We start from the raw sequence: 13571 nt of genomic DNA on the forward strand, positions 1-13571 counted from the left end.
TGGGGCTTGGGGTGTATGACGAAGCTGTGCCTTCGCGGGGCATGTGGTGGGCTGCCCAGGTGGGTGCTGGCACAGTGTGCGCTGGCGTGTGGGGGTGTTGTGGGAACTCCCATGCCAGGGTACGTGTGTAGGCAGTGTTCCTTGGGATGTTGTGTGTGTGTGTGTGTGTGTGTGCGCGCGCGCGCACTTAAGGCCTCCCTGAGCACCTGTCCCAGAAGGCTGCCAGTGTCTGACCCTTGTCACCCACTCTGTGCTTGTCCCCACAGGAGCCACTGCCCCTGACCATGTAGATGCCAGCTCCGGGCAGCAGCATGGGCCCCACTGAATGGAGACGCCTGGGTCTACATCCCTGAGCCCCTCTGGCCCCTGGACCTTGCCCCACGCCCAGGGACACCCCCTGGATCTCACCACCGCTGTCGCCAGCCGGCCTTGGCCACCGTTTCCGCAGGGACCCGGACTCGGCCGCCCGGAGCCGCAGCTATCCGGCGAGGGTGTGCTGAGGACAGCCACAGCAGCCGTCACCTGGCAGCTTCTTGTCCAGTGCTGACCCTCGGGCCCACCCCGAGCAGGGACTGCCACAGACATGGGTGACATGACTAACAGCGACTTTTACTCCAAAAACCAAAGAAATGAGTCGAGCCATGGGGGCGAGTTCGGGTGCACGATGGAGGAGCTCCGCTCCCTCATGGAGCTGCGAGGCACCGAGGCTGTGGTCAAGATCAAAGAGACTTATGGGGACACCGAAGCCATCTGCCGGCGCCTCAAAACCTCACCTGTCGAAGGTAGGTGCAAGAGTTTCAAACCCAGAGCCACAGCCCCGTGGCCACCCTCTGAGTCGGCCCCAGTGGCCCTATTCACAATGTTTAACAGCGGGGGCGTCTCAGGCAAGGACTGAAGTGTCAGAACGGCCGTTCTGATGTGTTCGAGCCGAGTAACAGCCCTGTTGAGTAGCGCAGGGCGCGGGATCTCGTGGGGGGCTGGGGTCTAGCCCAGGGCACCTGCAGAGAGCGCGGCAGGGGGAGAGCCGGTCGAGGCTGGGTTCTGGACGCAGTATGCCCAGTCAGCCCTCGGGCAGCTCACCCCCACCGCAGGGGCAGGTTCAGCGTCCTAGGAATCTGGGAGGCACCTGATCTCCAAGGCTGGGGCAGGAGGGCCACAGGGTGGGACCGGCGGGGAACCACACCTTGCTGGCCTGCACGCAGGCCCAGGAGGGCTCCTGCTGTCCACATTTAGCCCATGGTGGCTGGATTAGGGGTTCTAGCCACCCAGGCCCTATCCTCCCTCTTTCCAGACCCCAGGAATTCCCTCAAGCGGGCTTGAGCTTGGAGCCACGGCACTGCCCGTGCCCTGCAGCTGAGCCGGAATGATGTCTGCCTCTCCCAAATCCAGTCTCTGCTTGGGGATCGCTGGGGCCCTGGGGCTGCTGTGGCCGTGGAGCTGCTGGGCAGACTGGGCAGAAAGATGGGCCGTGATGGGAAGGGTGACAGATGCCTTAGGGTGTCCTGCCCTGGGCGTGAGAGAGGGGGCTTTCTTGCAAGTGCCAAAATGAGCAGGCCCGGGATCTCTGGAGAGAGAGGGTTTCAGCTCTTGAGAGCCTTTCTGGAGGGGCCCAAAGCTAGGTCATCCTCCACGAGCCAGCGAGGAGGAAAGCCAGCCCAGCTTGGGCACCAGAGCTCAGAGTGTGGTTACCGTCCCAATGTACCTTTCCCTCCCCATAAAGCCAGAGGCATGGGGGTGAGGCTGTGCCCTGACACCCCCTACTGCAACTTTCTGCAGAGGCTGCACCAAGCTTCAGTTTCCTCCCCTGGAAAATGGGCCAGTGCCTACCTGACAGTGCCTAGTGCACACCTGGGCATACAGTAGGTGCTCAATAAGTGGCAGGCTTGACAATTCTAAGAAATGGCTGACAGTCCCTTCCACTGGTACAGGCCAGACCCCGGGAGGCAGGCAGCATATGGACTGTCACCCGCGCGTCCGAGCCCTGTGCCTGGGCGCTGCAGGACTCTAGTCCTGAATGTGTTCCCTGCAGAGGCTGCCGGGGCCCGCAGGGCCACACGTGCCTACACCCCACTGCGCCTGCGCCGCCTGGGCGTCTGTGTTCCTCTTTGTCTGCTCTCCTGGGTCAGGAGGAAAAGCTAAGCCTGGTTCCTCTTTCCACGTAACTGCTCGCTCTGACATTCGGCCCGCGGACTGAGCCCGGGACATCGAGAAACACCTTTTTCTCAGTGCTCTTGTTTGATTTTGGTGGGGAGAGTGGGACTAGAGCAAGTAACCTTTCTTCCCAGTGTGATTCCCGCTCAGGGCTTGGAAACGGCCACATGTGGCCCTAAGATGGGTGTCAGCTCTGCTTGGGGACTTCTGGCCCCAGCCCTGTGTGGCCACCTACCCCTGGTTAATGGTCCATGCTCCCCCTCAACCTTCAGGTTGGCCTACCAGGCCGGCTGGGGGGCAGGGGTGCCCGAGTGGCCTTTGCCTTTTGATTGGGGACCTGGAGATGCCATTGAGTGAGGAATTCTTAAATGTCTCTGGGCCCTGGTCCCAGAGGAGAACCTGGTGGAAGCTGTGGCCCCTCTCCCCAGGAAAATAGCCAATCCCATGCAACAGATGCGGCTCACACTGTCGCTGGGTTTCCAGAGCCCCTCGAAGCGAGGCCGTGGCCCTCGGGTTAAGAAACCCACCCTCTTCTTCCACAGGAAAGGCTCTCCAGCCCCTGGGGGATTGTGCAGCACACAGCCAAGCTTCAGCTCTGTGCAGGGCCACTGCCAGGTGGCTCCACGGGTCCCCCACTCCGTACTGCTGGGGGAGCATTGTGAACCTGAGGGCAGGAGCCCTGTCTGCTCTCCCTGCACAACTAGTGCCCAGCTTGGCGCCTAGCCACTGAGTCCCAGCCCGTAGGGAGCAGCTCTCAGACACCTGAGCAGCCCAAACAGCAGATAATGGAGACTGAGTGCAGCAAGGGCCCTGGGACTCACAGGAGTGGTGAAGTAGGCAGGCAGTGAAAGTCCGGGAAGGCTTCCTGGAGGAGGAGTCATTTGGACTTGGCTATAGAGGAAAGAGAAGGGAAAGCATGTAGCCTGGGCTAGAGCAGTGTTTCCTAGAGGGAATTCCACAGAATACCAGTGTGCTGCAACAAGTTGGGCTTTATGTGACAAATCAAGGACTCAGTTTCCTCATCTGTAAAATGGAAAGGATAATGACAGCTCTGTTGCTCTGCTGCCTGCCAGCTGTGTGGCTTTGGGCCTTTTGTCTGACCTCTCTGGGCATTAGTTTCCAAATTTTCCTGAGGACCAGATGAGATCTCTGATGGGAAAGATCTCCGAGCAGCAGGAAAGCCCATCGTACGATCTGCTGGAGCTCCTGCCTCACTGGTCTCTAGAAGGCTCTCCCAGGGTGCTGGGCAGGGCAGAAGAGTACAGTGATACCGACGTAGACTGGGTGACCTGGGTTCCAACCCCAGCTCTGTCACTTACCGGCTATGGGACTCCTGGCAAGTCACTCAACCTCTCTGCGCCTCCATTTCCCCGTCTGGAGCTCAGAGCAGTGACAGTGACCCCTCCCAGGGCTGTGGCGAGGGCAGAGTGCTGCCGTGGAGCCGCGCCTGCGCGTGGGGAGCTCTGTGTGCTGGGAGCCAGTCCGGGGGCTGCGCGCCTCCGTTTCCTCAGCGGTAAAGCGGGTTGTAAGCGTGGAATAAGATTAGGCCAAGGGCCCAGTACCGAGGTGCTCAACAAACGTCAACTCTTGTTGCTGTTTTCGTGATGAGCGCGTTCTCCAGAAAGGGCGGAATGCCGCTGTTCCAGGTCGTCAGCCAATGCCTGCACGTCGGCAGCACGTGCCACGGGGCAGCTACGCACCCTTATTGCATGTGGGCCTGTCATCCCGCTGTGCAGAGGAAGAGTGTGAGGGCTCAGTGTCACCACCGCTGTCCACGTCCGAGCAGGCTCTGAGCACAGCCCCAGGCGACACCAAGCTCAGAGCCAAGCACATCCACTCGGGAACAGTGCTCTGGAGTGTCACTGTCAGACACTTCCTTGCTCTCTCTCACACTCAGCATTTGTCCTGCCCTATTTGGCCCCCTCTTAGAGAAATGCTCGGCCCCCAGCCCACCCCCAGTTTAAAAGCTGCGTGGCCTGTGCTGTGCTGTCTCCAGGCGGGGACTGAGGCCGGCCATTCCCAGCACCCGCGACCCCTACTCTGCTGACGTGGGCAGGGAGCTGGCCTCTGCGTCACACTGCAGGAGACGCTCCAGGCCACGTCCAGCTAATTTTAGGCAAAAAGGTCTCTGCAAGTGACAAATGGGGGTTTGAGGCCTGCTGCCTGCGGAGGGCGTGGGCTCGGCTCCCCCAGCCCACGGTGTGGGGTTCCCGTCTGGAGGCCCAACTTGGGTGACCCCTGGGGGGTGACCCTGACTCCCTGTGAGGCCGAGAACAGCGCCCCCCTCTGAGCTCCGCTGCCTTTCCTCCTCCCTTGCTGCTTCTGCTCCACTCTGATTCGTGCCCTTCCCTTCTGGCCTCTGCTCTTCCCTCTTCTTCCACACCCTTCCAGCCTAGGACAGTAGAGTCCCAGAGACCTGGGTTCCAATCCTGAGTGGGTTTCTTTTCCAGGGCCACGGGGAGAGTTCAGTTTGACCTCTCTGATCCTCAGCCAACGTATCTGTGAATGAGGATGACAGTGGTGCCTGCATCGTGGGCATGGTGTGAGCATCAAATTAGTCAGCCACAGCGCGAGCAGACCTCAGACACTTACCAGTGATGTTCATTGTCATTGTCACTATACCCGAGTGTTTCTTTTAAAAAACAACGTGCATGGACCCCACACGCATGAAAACATTAGGCAATGTGATGGTGACGGTGCCCGAGGAAGAGTGACTGTGCTGTCAGAGAAGGTGGCGGGACGGTGACTAGTGTGGGGTGGTTGGGAGCCTGGGGGCAGGGGCCCCGTGTCATTCTGCATTGTCCCCAGACCTGGTACAATGCCTGGCGGCTCTTTCCTTCGGGGAGAGAAGGAACGGAGGGAAAAGAACAGGCAGGGGGTGCCCTGGGACCCTGCCTGCTTGGGACAGAAGGCTGAAGGCTTGGGATGGACACAGGACACCCTGTGTCACCCGTGGAACAGTTGGCTCCAGTTCCGCGAGCCCAGCGTGGCACTGCCCTGAGCCACGGCACACACAGCCCTGGTCCCTCACTTCCTGACACCCGCTCCTCGGGCTGTCAGGGCCATGCGGACCGGTCCCTGCAGGGTGTGCGCCACATAGCGTGTTTCCCGGCGAGGGGAGAAGGTGGACAGAGACTCGGCGGCTGCAGGGTGGGTGGGAACTGGATACTGCGGAGTACTGTGAAACGGAACCTCCGGTTAATTTTGTATGAATCCCCCGGTCTGCCCAAGCAGAGGAGAGAGCGGGGCTGAGAGAGGACAGGAGAGCAGGTCATGGGAGACGGCGGGGGCTTCGTCTTGCATGTCAACACCGCACTGAACAAGAATGCCCTGGCCTGGGCGGGCCCGGGTCAGCCAGGGAGCCGCGGCAGCCGGGCACTGGGAAGGGCCGGGGCAGGGAGTGGGGTCTTCTGTTCGTCATTGCCCGTGCTCTGGTTTTCCTATGCTCCATCTCCCCAAGGTGACTGGGCCCCTGGGGGCCGACGGGGAAACTGAGGCAGCCAAACTCTGTGGTGCCCCTGCAGGGTGAGGCTGGGAGTGCCCAGACACAGCGTCCCCAGGGGGAACACATGGACTGGCCAGGGACGGGCGAGACCGCCTCTCCAGACCCACCAGGGTCCTCCAGATGAAGTGACATGCTCTGTCTCAGGGCTCGGGACTCTGTCAGGCACACAGCCGGGGGGAGAAAACGTCATCGCAGTCCGTAAGAGGCTGAGGAGCCGCAGCCGCCTTCTCCAATGGCTGCAGGCAGGAGGGGAAGGAATGAGGGCGGGAGAGGGGTCCCAGCCTCACCTCCGTCACAAAGTAGGTTTGTGACCTCAGGCAAGATACTCAGACTCTCACAACCTCAGTTTTCTTGCCTGTGAAGTGGGAATTGTACTTTCACTCTCTGCCATTTGGAGACAGTGACTTGAAAGTGCTTTAAAAGTTTTCTAGAAAAGAATCTACTTCCAGTATTTACAGAGTATTTCTATCCATGAGGGCCTTATCTGATTTTTAAAAAAGTCTCAAACTGCTTTATGGCAAAAGGAGTTTTCTGGCTTATGCATCTGGAAAGTCCAGAAATAGGGCCAGCCTCAGGCATGGCTGGATCCAGGGTCTCAAATGCTTTCAGGTGGACTTTGTCCATCCCTTTCCTGCCATCTTGCATTTCCACTGTCCTCTGTGTAGGCCTTATTTCAGACAGGTCTCACACCACGTGGGGCCCAAGAGCTTCAGGCTAACACCCTCCCATCCCAGCCACCCTGGCAGCCAAAGGCAGCTATTTCCTCGTAGTCCCCCCTTATGTCTCAGAATAGACTCTCACTGGGCCACTGGAGTCACATGGCCACTCCTGAACCAATCTCTGTGGCCAGGGGATGGGATAAGCTGATAGGTCAGACCCACTCACATGCTCACCCCAGAGGGGTGGAGTCAGCCCACCCAGACCACATGGAGATTGGGGGAGGGGAGAGGAATGGAGGTGTAAACCACAGATGCTATGGGCCTACTGCGTGGAAGGCTCCTACTGTGTGCTGGAGAGCAGAGCAGACGTGTTCTGTGCTCTTGAGGCAGGTGAGGCCTGGATGGGGAGAAAAAATAGAATTGAGGAGGCAATTGAGGAGTGAGGGCAGGTGATTCAGGTGATTCAGGCGAGGGCAGGTGATTCAGATATACCACAACTGCAGATTCTGCCAGCCAGACCTCGGCACCATTAACGTGACACCAGGGAGAGGGCATAACTGGGACTGTCCAGGCCGACTGGGTTTTGACCAGTGTCACAGAGACGAAGAGGCCATCTTGGCATCACGGTCCAAATCCTGGCTCTGCTTCTGTTTTTGAGACAGCGTCTCACTCTCCCGCCCAGGCTGGAGAGCAGTGGTGTCATTATAGCTCACTGCGGCCTCCAACTCCTGGGCTCAGGCCGTCCTCCTGCCTCAGCCTCCCGGGTAGCTGGGACGGCAGGCACATGCCACCACGCCCGGCTAATTTTTTCTATTTTTTGTAGAGACGGGGTCTCGCTCTTGCTCAGGCTGGTCTCAAACTCCTGAGCTCAAGTGAGCCTCCCGCCTTGGCATCCCAGAGTGCTGGGATTACAGGCATGAGCCACCGCACCAACCTTAGCTCTACTGCTTATCCAACTGGGGAACATGGGAACAGTTAACTAATCTCTCCGTGCCTCGGTTTCCTCATCTGTAACATGGGATAATAGTGGTCCCGTGAGGATTAAAGTAATATGTGTAAAGTACTTAGTATGTGGCACATAGTAGGTGCTATGTCAGTGTTAGCTATTATTATTGGTCTCTGCTGGAAACTCTGTGTGTGATTTTAAGGGACACATTGGGTTGTATTTAGTGGAGAAGAGAAAGGCAGCGTGTCTGGGCAGATCAGTGGCTGGAGCAACACATGTGAGGCTGTGGGTTAAAGAAAATGCCATCCCCATATCTGATTTACAGCGCTTAAACTCCCCTCCACCGCCATGGGAAAAAAGCCCTTTAAAAGCATAGTTTGATGTGACGTTCTGATGAATCATGTATAGACACTTTCCAGAATGCCACCCACACCCTTCTGAGTCAGCAGCAAAAGAAACCCCCGTGTCAATCGATGCTCGCTACGCATTGTCCCGGGCCAGGGCAGCAGTCTCTGCCAGGCAGACAGCTCTGCAGGCCGGGGCGTGGCGGCGGGAGCACAGGCCAGGTCGGAAAGGGCCCTCCTTGCAGCTGGCCAGAGGGCTTCCAGGGGATTCCAGCAGGACTAGGGAGACTTTACATCCGCGAGCGATGCCACTTGGCCCAGTAGGTGCCTTATGCCATCGGGCACCTGGAGAGGTGTGGAGAAGATGGGTCATGAGGGCGGAATTTATGGGCCCTTGCTCTAGGCAGACCCACCATGCAGAGGATCCCAAAGCTACCTGGTGGCTGTCACTTACTGTGTGCAAACTAAGGGCCGGGCTCTTCCAACACAAGGGCCCCTGGGATCCGCCACAGCCGCTTGAGCAGGAAACAAAAGCTTGGAGAGGGGGAGGGGCCTGATTCTTCCTGCGAAGACACCAGTCATTGTTTTGCAGGATAAACGTGGACCAGGTGCTCAGTGCCTACTGTGTGCTCAGAAAAGGGAAGGAACGAGGAGACCACTGACCCTGAGTCCCAGCTCCCCTCTATAGGGCCCTGAGCAAGTCCCTCCCTCTCTCTGAGCCCCAGCGTCCCCGTCTGTAGATGGCGTGAGTGACTCCCACCTCCCAGACCTGTCGGCGCAGGTATTCAGTGGGCGTCCCCGCTGCTTCTCCTGCCTCCATCATGCCCGTCAGCAGTGGAGGCGGGCACGCGTTTATCTGTTGAACAAATACATGTCGTGCGTCTACTGTGTGCAGATGTGGGCACACGTGCTGTCCCGTAAAGACACCTGAACGCCCTTCCATGTGCTCCCTCCAGAGCAGCGTCTGTGTGCTGCGGCTGCACGAGGGGCAGGTGGGGAGGTAGGGACAGGAGCAGCCTTCGAGGACATCCCCTCTCGGAAACAACTCCACGGACACAGAGGCAGCCAGGGCCAGGGCGCCGGGCCTCAGTCCAGCCTGAGGGGAGGAGGGGGGCCTCCGAATCCCCTCCCCCAAGGGCTCCCCAAAGATTCCCAGGAAAGGAAGGTACAGGGGCGGATTGTAAACCACCCCTGCCCTTAAGACTCTCCCAGTCTAGCTGTGATACTCGTCATTAATACTAGCTGCGATGCTAGTCGCAGCTGCAATATGGAGACTGGTTCGCGCATATCGGGGGCCTAGAGCATGCCAGGCCCACTGCTGCGGCACCATGGCATTATCTCATGTAATCTCCACGTCACCCCTGTGAAGCGGGAGCTGTTCTTATCCCAGCTTACGGGTGAGGAAGTGCAGCAAGTGCCACCACTGACAAGTGGCCCAGCGGGTGTGGTACCCACGCTGTCTGGCTCCGGAGCGTGCACACATAACCTCCTCCGTCTGCGGCCTGCCATGGGCGAAAATAACCGCAGTGGGAGGGAGTGTTCTGAAGGTTGAAGCCAGAGTGGCCTGTCTGGGGACAGAACCAGGAGAAGCTTCCTCTCAGCGAGCGAGGCGGAGAAGGACAGGGAGGAGCTGGGAGGGCAGAGACAGGGGCGGAAGCACGTGCTCAGTGGGAGAACAGGCATAAGCAAAGGCCCTGAGGTGAGGGCAGAATGTGCCTGGAGCCCAGGATGTCTCTCAAAGGGCCGGAGAACGCCAGCCCGCGGGCTGCAGATTGATGTTTGTGGACTCTGGCTGTTAGTTGCTTTGTTCGCGCTGTGCGTGCCGACCGGCAGCCTGGGCAAGCATGCTGATGTCTGCCTACGCTGTCCATGTGCGTGTGGGACGGACCTCCAGCTCTGCAAGGGCCAGGCCCTGGGGACAGCTTTCTCCACGTGAAAGGGAGCTCAGGGAGAAATGAATCCACGTGAAAGGCCAGAGAACTTGGCAAATTCGGGGACACTGAGGGTTTGGGGAAACGGTCTTCATACTGGGCTCCCCGGTGCCCTGAGGCTCCACAGAGGTGCCGCGGCCACAGAATCTTGACCCCAGAGACTTTCTGAACGTGGCCCTGGAAGGGTCTTAAAGCTAAGGAATGCTACATGCAGATCGCTCTAGGTAAAGCAAGACTGATTCTTATGACTGTCGCCAAAGGAGATGCCACAACTCTGGTCTCTGGGTGCCCGCATCTCAGGACCAGAGCATCTCAGTTAATCCTCAGAACATCTCTGAGGGGCAGTACCGCTATTATACCCATTTTATAGGTGAGAACACTGAGGGTCTGAGAGGTTGTCACCCTGTGCAGTTCACACAGCTAGGAGGTGACGGAACTGGGATTGAAGCCAGACCTCTCTGATCTTTCATCCATACCATGACATACATCCCAGGGACGTGACCTCTGCCACCATTACTGAGTCACCCCAGCAGGTGGCTGAAAAGGCAGACCAGAGCAATTCTCTAATTCATTAAACTCCATTCTTCCAATCCTTGATTTTACAAGAGCAGATTATAACAGCCAGTAGAGGAGAATGGTATCCTGGATTGCTTCAAACTGCAAAAGTTTTTGTTCGTTTGTTTGTTTGTTTTAACATATATTGAGTAGATTGCAATTTATTTGGGAGGGCTGGAAAGCATTGTGTGTGTGTGTGTGTGTCTGTGTGTGTGTGTTTAATCAACCTATTTAGGTTCTCAGTGTTGTTTGGCATTGGATAAGAACCTGAATATACATGTTGCCTGATACAGGAAGTAGATGAGAATATAGGTAGAAAAAAAAACAGCACATGAAGAGAGCTAGAAAGCCCAGCTAAGTACAAACTTTGCCACTCAAGCACCCAAAGTCGAGGGACAACAGCAGTTTGGAATGGAGCAGGATCCTGCATGTAGCGGAAGAGAAACTGGAACCACCCAACATCACATTAAGGCAAGTTTCAATGTAGTCATTCCCTGTTCACTCATCCACACTTTTACCAGGAGCCACAGAAGTGGTCATAACATGTCCTTGCCGTTACAACTGACCCCTGTGGTGAAGACCTCTAAGTCAGTAATTAGAATACAATACACCCAGCACTGTATTTGAAATACAAAGTACTAGTGGACGAATAAAAGAAAACAGAAAGGAAAGAAAAAATATGCAGGAAACATTTCTTCTGGGTTTAAAAGATAAATAAAAGTTCAGGTACAGAAGGGCATGCCAAGCCAACAACAAGGGCAAAAGGCATAGGGCAAAAGGGCAAGAGAAGGTCCCAGGATGGCAAAACTTTTAATGTATGTGGCAGACTGGGAAATTGTAGAAATGGGAAGGTGTAGCAGGAGGAGACTGCAAAGGTAGGTGGCGGCCAGGTATCGAGCCCCTGGCCACCAAGCACTTTAAATGTGGTTCCTCTTAACTGAGATATGTAGCAGGCGTTAAAATACATACCACATTTGGAAGAGTCAGTGAGAACAGAGAAAGTAAAATATCTCATTAACATTTTTATATTGTTCACCTGTTCAAATGATAACATTTGGTATTTACTGAGCCAAATAAAATATTAGGTTATTAAGTGCGAAATCTCCAATTTCCTTAAGCACTAAGTTTGACAGCCGATATCTCTGACATTTTGCCCCGTGGCCCCTCCTAGAACACTGTCCCCACTCCTCTGGACTGCACACCACTAGGCCGGCCAAGAACTGAGGCCCACCCAGGGTCAGGGCCTGGGGACATCATGCCTGATCCAGCTCCCTGCTGTGTCCTTACACATGGATGGTGGCCCTCGGGCTCCAGGCGTCACACAAACCCCTCAGGGCAAAGCAACAGCAGAACCCAGCCATGGTGCCACTCAAGCCTGGGTGCCACTCACACTGTGACCCCACATTCTGGGTACCGCAAGCCGCCTCACCGCAAAGGACTGGGACCTCTCACACGGGGTCCGTCCTTACCTGCGGCTGCTCACCTGAGGGTCCCTCCTGCATGGCAGCTAAGTCCTTTCTTTCCTTCTGGTCACTGCGCGAGCCTCAAGTGGCGCCGGCGAACACGACCCTAGCCACAACAACCAGGGTTGAAGCCACAGAACTCCACGAAGTCCGAGACAAACCTCTTCAAATTAGCGGCCTGCTTGCTGGGGACGACAAAATGACGAAGGCAGGCATGGGTAGGCCAATTAGGACCTCCCGCATTGGAACGCGGTGTTCGTAATAACCATTCTGATTGGGTAAGAGAAAGCCGAGAGTCCATCAGAATGGGTATTCCAGAAAAGGACATTTCAGAGGAGCAACCTAATAGACCAATTATGATTGGATAATGACATCCAATCAGAATGGGCATTCCAGAACACCTCATTTGAAGACAGGAGGCTATAAATGGTCAGCCCAGGCCTGACCGTGCCATTTTTCTCACCTGGAGCCAGTGGGGCTCTTTGCTTGTGTGTCGGAGGGCGGGTGGCTCTTCCAGTTTGGGACTGTGTGTCCCGTGTGTGCTGCGCCCTGGAGATCTGCACTGCTGGGACCACTGTGGCCGGCACTGGAGACTCCTGGAAATGGAGCGTCCTGCAGTGAGCCACAGGCAAGAAGGAACGGAGGTGGCCTGTGCGAGGGGTCTGGACCTGACCGTGCTGCAGTGAGAGGCCGGTAGGGAATGATCCAGCCGGCACGTGGGAGAGACCCAGCCCTTGGTACACAGAGGTCTTGGGGACCCGAATGGGCACCTGAGTGGGGAAGGGGGCACCACGTGTGAGTGGCAGTTTATCTGAGTTCTGCTGCTCCTCCTCGCGATAGCAGTTTGTGTGTGCCTGGGTGTGAGGACACAGCAGGGAGCTGGATAAGGAGTGACGTCCCCAGGCCCTGACCTTAGCTGGACCGTAGTGCTTTGTTGGCCTTGGCCAAAGTCAGGGTGAACTTTGCATCAGGTGAAACTCAGGCTCTGCACCCCAGGGGCAGGTGTGAGGTGACACCCACCACATTCTCCACTGTGCTTTCTTGCCCTGTGGGCTGAGGTGTCTGCCCCGGGGGTGCAGCTTCAATGCCAGGTGACGGTGAGGGATGGATGCTCTAGGGGTATGCCCTAGTGGTGTGCGGCCACTGCCCTTCAAAGTCCAGAGGAACGGGGAGAATGTTCTAGGAGGGGCCGCAGGGCAAGGGGAGGAAAGGGGTTCACCACCTCCCTTCCCCCCCCATCGTGCAGGCCCCCAGCCAAGCCTTGCACAGTGCTCCTGGTGTCACCCGCCCCGCACATGCTGCCAGGCCCTGGGCAGTGGGGAAGAGAGAGGTGGCCTGGTGGTTGGCCGTGAGGAGCCTGCTCCCTGAAGATAGCCAGCTCCCGAATGGGGGGGCGCGTGGAGGGACACTCCCACCCCCAGCCTGGCAGCCTCACACAGGGAAGCCTTCACCCTGTGAGCCTGCAGGGCAGGCGCAGGGGTGCGGCTGGCCCGGCCGACCTGAGGGTGATTGCCAAGTGAAGGCGGTGGGAGTGGACCTGCCTCTGTGTGACCTGCTGTACCCTGCCACAGGTGCTGCGGTCCCAGGTGCTCTGGTGCAGGGCAGGGGCCGGCCAGGCTCTCACCACCACCGCTGGTGGGTTCTCATGGGCCCTGCACTCTGGCCCAGCCCTCTGCTCCATGCAGCTAGGGAGGAGGGAGATCCTGAGCCGCCTGCCTGAGCCCTCGTAGGAGGCTCCAGGCCTGTGGGTAGAGGAGCAGGAGGCAGCTGCTAAAATTATTACCTAATCTTTTAAAATGTGATTTTCTTTTTGCTGTAGTTTGAAAAGTGTTGTTTTCCTTCAATTTCAAATTGGTATGTTTTTAAAAACTTTATCCATATGTTTTCATGCTTTTGGGTTCTATTTTGAACGAAAATACTGTCTTCCAAGTTAGTTATATTTTCAGGCTGTTCATAACTAGCATACAGAAATACAATTGACATTTTTATCTTGATTTCATAGCCTGAAAAACTGCTA

General features: G+C 56.9%; 1 protein-coding gene across 8 annotated transcripts in view; it reads left to right on the forward strand.

Annotated features, from left to right (window-relative positions):
- Nucleotides 1–583: 583 nt before the first annotated feature.
- The window catches only part of ATP2B2 (ATPase plasma membrane Ca2+ transporting 2), a 121889-nt gene continuing 108901 nt past the window's right edge, over nt 584–13571 (forward strand). For all 8 annotated transcript variants that reach the window (XM_069484426.1, XM_069484427.1, XM_069484428.1 and 5 more), the window contains exon 1: nt 584–782. In XM_069484426.1, the coding sequence (XP_069340527.1) occupies nt 584–782 (199 nt within the window). The remainder of the gene's footprint in view (nt 783–13571) is intronic.

Source organism: Eulemur rufifrons, chromosome 10, assembly GCF_041146395.1.
Source record: "Eulemur rufifrons isolate Redbay chromosome 10, OSU_ERuf_1, whole genome shotgun sequence".
Lineage (NCBI taxonomy): Eukaryota > Metazoa > Chordata > Mammalia > Primates > Lemuridae > Eulemur > Eulemur rufifrons.